Source organism: Hemicordylus capensis, chromosome 2 (assembly GCF_027244095.1).
Source record: "Hemicordylus capensis ecotype Gifberg chromosome 2, rHemCap1.1.pri, whole genome shotgun sequence".
Lineage (NCBI taxonomy): Eukaryota > Metazoa > Chordata > Lepidosauria > Squamata > Cordylidae > Hemicordylus > Hemicordylus capensis.
The window spans coordinates 297,956,192-297,960,055 of NC_069658.1; the positions used below are offsets into that span (position 1 = coordinate 297,956,192).

Genomic DNA, 3,864 nt, shown 5'->3' on the forward strand with positions numbered 1-3,864 from the left:
GCATAGACTGGCGTTTCAAACATTGACTTCAAGATACAATATATCCTTAGCCCCTTTAAGTATGGGGAAGTCTTTATTCCAAGTTATTTCTTACTATGTTCTAACTAGTATGGATAGTTGCCAACTACGTAGTAATAGTCTAAAAGTCAGGGCCGTCCCTAGTGGGGTGTGGGGCTGGGTGTGAATCAGCATGTGTGGGGCCTCCTTTAACATTTCATATCATTACAGAACCATACTGATTGATGACATACAGTGTAAATAGTGTGAGTGAGGTTTTTGGACATGTCCAACCAGCTTGGACATATAGTGCATTTCTAAAGAAATAAAAATAAAAAGCACAGCACATGCTTCACAGTTCTCAGACCTTCTGGGTTGCAAATCAACTTGAGCATAGTGCATTCTGAAACAAACAAACAAACAAACAAACAAATTATATATAGTTTGTTCCAGGACTTTTTGGATGGTTTTTAAATTTATTTATTTTTTAAAAAAACCCCACACCAAACAATTTGTCCAATCGACTTCAATTTAAATATAAATATTCCTCCCACCCTGCCCTACATCTCTTCTCAATACCAAAGCCCTGTGGCAATCCATTCCCTAAATATTCAGCGGGTGCAGGGGAGAGATAACCACAAAAAGGAAATCCCATCATACCTCCATTACTAAGGCTGGGCAGAGGGTCTGCAGAGAGCTCTGGTGCTGGCCTGCCTCTTTCCTGAGCTCAGGCTTCAGGGAGGCCTGCATGGAGGCCTCTCTGGAAGCCCCCCCCACCGAACAGCTGAGAGGCAGGAGAGGCAGAGCTCTTGCAGTTTGTCTGGGAGCCTTTCAAGTTGCACACAGACACAAAAGATCGGCTCCAGCTAGGCTGTGGGGAAAGATAAGTGGCTGGGACTGCAGGGGAGAGGAGGGCAGGCTGCACTGCAGTGTGCCCAGAGCAGGGTCTGTGCCAGTGCCGGGCTTGACCCACCCTAAGGACAGCCCTGCTAAAGGTAAAGTGTGCCCTCGAGTCAGTGTCGACCCCTGGTGCCCACAGAGCTCTGTGGTTTTCTTTGGTGGAATACAGGAGAGATTTACCATTGCCTCCTCCTGCGCAGTATGATATGATGCCTTTCAGCATCTTCCTATATCGCTGCTGCCTGATATAGGTGTTTCCCATAGTCTGGGAAACACACCAGCAGGGATTCAAACTGGCAACCTCTGGCTTGCTGGTCAAGTCATATCCCCGCTGGGCAGGGGCGTAGCAAGGCTGGAGTGGGCCCAGAGACCAAATTTTAAAATGGGCCCCTCACTGATACACACACACTTCACAATATATAGTCATGTGACTTGCCTCTGGGGGGCCCCTCAAAGTGTGGGGGCCCCCAGGCAGACGCCTCTCCTTGCCTAATAGTAGTTACGCCCCTGCCGCTGGGCCATTAGGTGGCTTTAGTAATAGTCTAGCAATGCTTAATTAGGATAGAACTACATCCTCTTCCTCACCACCCCATGTCTCAGCACCAGCTTCTGCTTTCCCTCCAGTTAGGAACATAGGAAGCTGCCATATACTGAGTCAGGCCATTGGTCCATCTAGCTCAGTATTGTCTACTACACAGACTGGCAGCGGCTTCTCAAACATTGCAGGCAGGAATCTCTCTCAGCCCTATCTTGGAGATACTGCCAGGGAAGGAACTTGGAACCTTCTGCTCTTCCCAGAGTGTCTCCATCCCCAGAGGGGAATATCTTACAGTTCTGTTTGAAGTAGAACCTGGGCTGGGGGGAAAGCAACGGGGTCAGGGGATTGTTGGAGACATAAACTGATGGGCAGTGGAAAGGTCTTCTGTTGGCCTATTGCAAACCACACCCTCTTGGGAAATGAACAGTGATTGCTAAGGTCTCGAACCAAAACAATACACACATATTGCTGGTCATGCCTGAAGTGCACTCGTGTTTCTGTTATGTCAGGAAGCCTTGTAAAGCACCCTTTTTGTCATGTGCCTGGCTCCTGTGAGTGCTGTCTTATTTTAGCATCAGATTATTATTATTTTTTAAAGGTGCAAGGTGGAGGAGCAAGCTACTGAGATGTCAAGGAATAAATCATTAGAACCATTTGGTTAGATGTATTTTTCTAAAATAACACTCATATTACTGTGGGGGGGGGAGGTTAATACACTTACTGATTTTATACCTCTTTACTTTTGTTTCCTATGTATAGGTTGCTAGACGCTGTTGGTCAGGCAGTCATAATGCTTATGAAACCACCTGCCAAGCTATGAGAGAAGATGAGAAACTGAAAGTGACCCTTCCATATAAGGTGATAGATGACAACATCCTGGAACAAGCCCTGCATTAACTTTATACTACCCCCCCCCGCCCACTCTGCCTTTGAATCAGGCGACAAATATTTTTCTGCTTTCCAACAGTTTAAGGCAATATAATAAATATACTTTAGTCTATATTTCCAAATGGAAAAAGGCTTATGAGATCACCATGCCTGTGTGTGCCTTCAATACAGTCCAATACAAGCTTATAGAACATGGGGATCCTGATGGGAGTATTTTAATTTTGATCCACTATTTAAAATAAGATTTTAAAGCCTATTTTAAAACAAGATTTAGAGCTCACATGTTTAATCTGATACAAACTTACAGTACATGGGAAAGGGCCCTAGGGGATCACGATGGGGGTCCTTTGATTGTGATCTACCATCTTGAAATAGTCTGATGCAAGCCAAACTGGGAGTTTCCAGGGGGTCATGATGGTGGTAATTTGATTGTGATCTACCATCTTGAAACAGGATGGTGAGCACTCAAATCAGAAACACCACCTCTTTAGAGCTCATGTTTACAATCTGAAACAAAACTCACATTTTAATCTGATGGGACATGAAAGCAGGTTGGCACATGAGAGCTGAATCTCGGGGATCTTGTCAGGGGTATTTTTTACTGTAATCTGCCATCAGAAACAGCATGGCAGCCACTCAGTTGATAAGCACTATTCTTTTAGAACTCATTTATTTACACTCCAAAACAAATTCAACTGAAGTACTTGATTATCAATGGCTATTAGACTGGATGGTTATCTGCTGCTTCCAAGTTCAAAGGCAGCAACACAGTCCACTCAGTTTTCACCCCAGCTTGTGAGAACTTATGGGAATCCCACCTCCCAAGCTCATTCAAACCTGGTAGCCCAACTTTTGTAGCTTGATGTTTACCGAGGTAGGATGAAAATAGCAGTGGTCCCACCTCGGAGTTTGGTTGTGTGGGTGAAATCGCCATTTCCAGCAGTCCCTGGCAGCCCACAGCCACATTTGTCAGAGAGTACTGTGACTACAGGGACCAAGCAGAGGAGAGAGCTGATGGTGCAGTGAGAACTGACTCACCATTGGGAGTGCAATGCATTATGGGATACTTCCTTTGATCCTTAGAGGACCCAGCTCCCTGTTTCCATACTGGAGACTGCAGCTACCATGTTTGAGTGTGGGGTTTGCAGAGCCAAACAGAGGCTCTGCTCATCTGTTAGGAATAGTGTTGTAGCTCTTCCACCCCCTCAAAAAACCACCCCCATATGGTTGTATGAATGGCCTCATTGTGTGAGCAGGAAATGTTATTGGGGAATTTGCCCTCTTTGGGCAGGGGGTGCAAGAAGTTGATCTATATGACACTTCCCAACCTTATTTCCCTTCATATCTGTAATTTTTTGCAAGGGTTTTTTGTTCCATTATTGTTTTGTGCAAGAGGAGTGCAGTTTCCAGCTAAACGATCAATGAATCATCATTGACTGGCCCAAGCAAGTTCTACAATGAAGACCAAGGACTCCCTGTTCTCAATCATGGGTCTTAAAAATAGTTTTTCAAATATTTTACAGCATCTTGACAAGTCATAG

The 3,864-nt window shown here is 45.0% G+C and overlaps 1 protein-coding gene across 4 annotated transcripts in view; it reads left to right on the forward strand.

Moving 5' to 3' along the window:
• The window catches only part of UROC1 (urocanate hydratase 1), a 170,934-nt gene that overhangs the window by 95,901 nt on the left and 71,169 nt on the right, over positions 1-3,864 (forward strand). For 2 of the 4 annotated variants that reach the window (XM_053295783.1, XM_053295785.1), the window contains one exon: positions 2,195-2,467. In XM_053295783.1, the coding sequence (XP_053151758.1) occupies positions 2,195-2,332 (138 nt within the window). In that variant the 3' untranslated portion in view covers positions 2,333-2,467. Of the gene's footprint in view, positions 1-2,194; positions 2,468-3,864 lie in introns of those variants that run through there. The other 2 variants (XR_008316089.1, XM_053295784.1) reach the window with 2 other exon arrangements.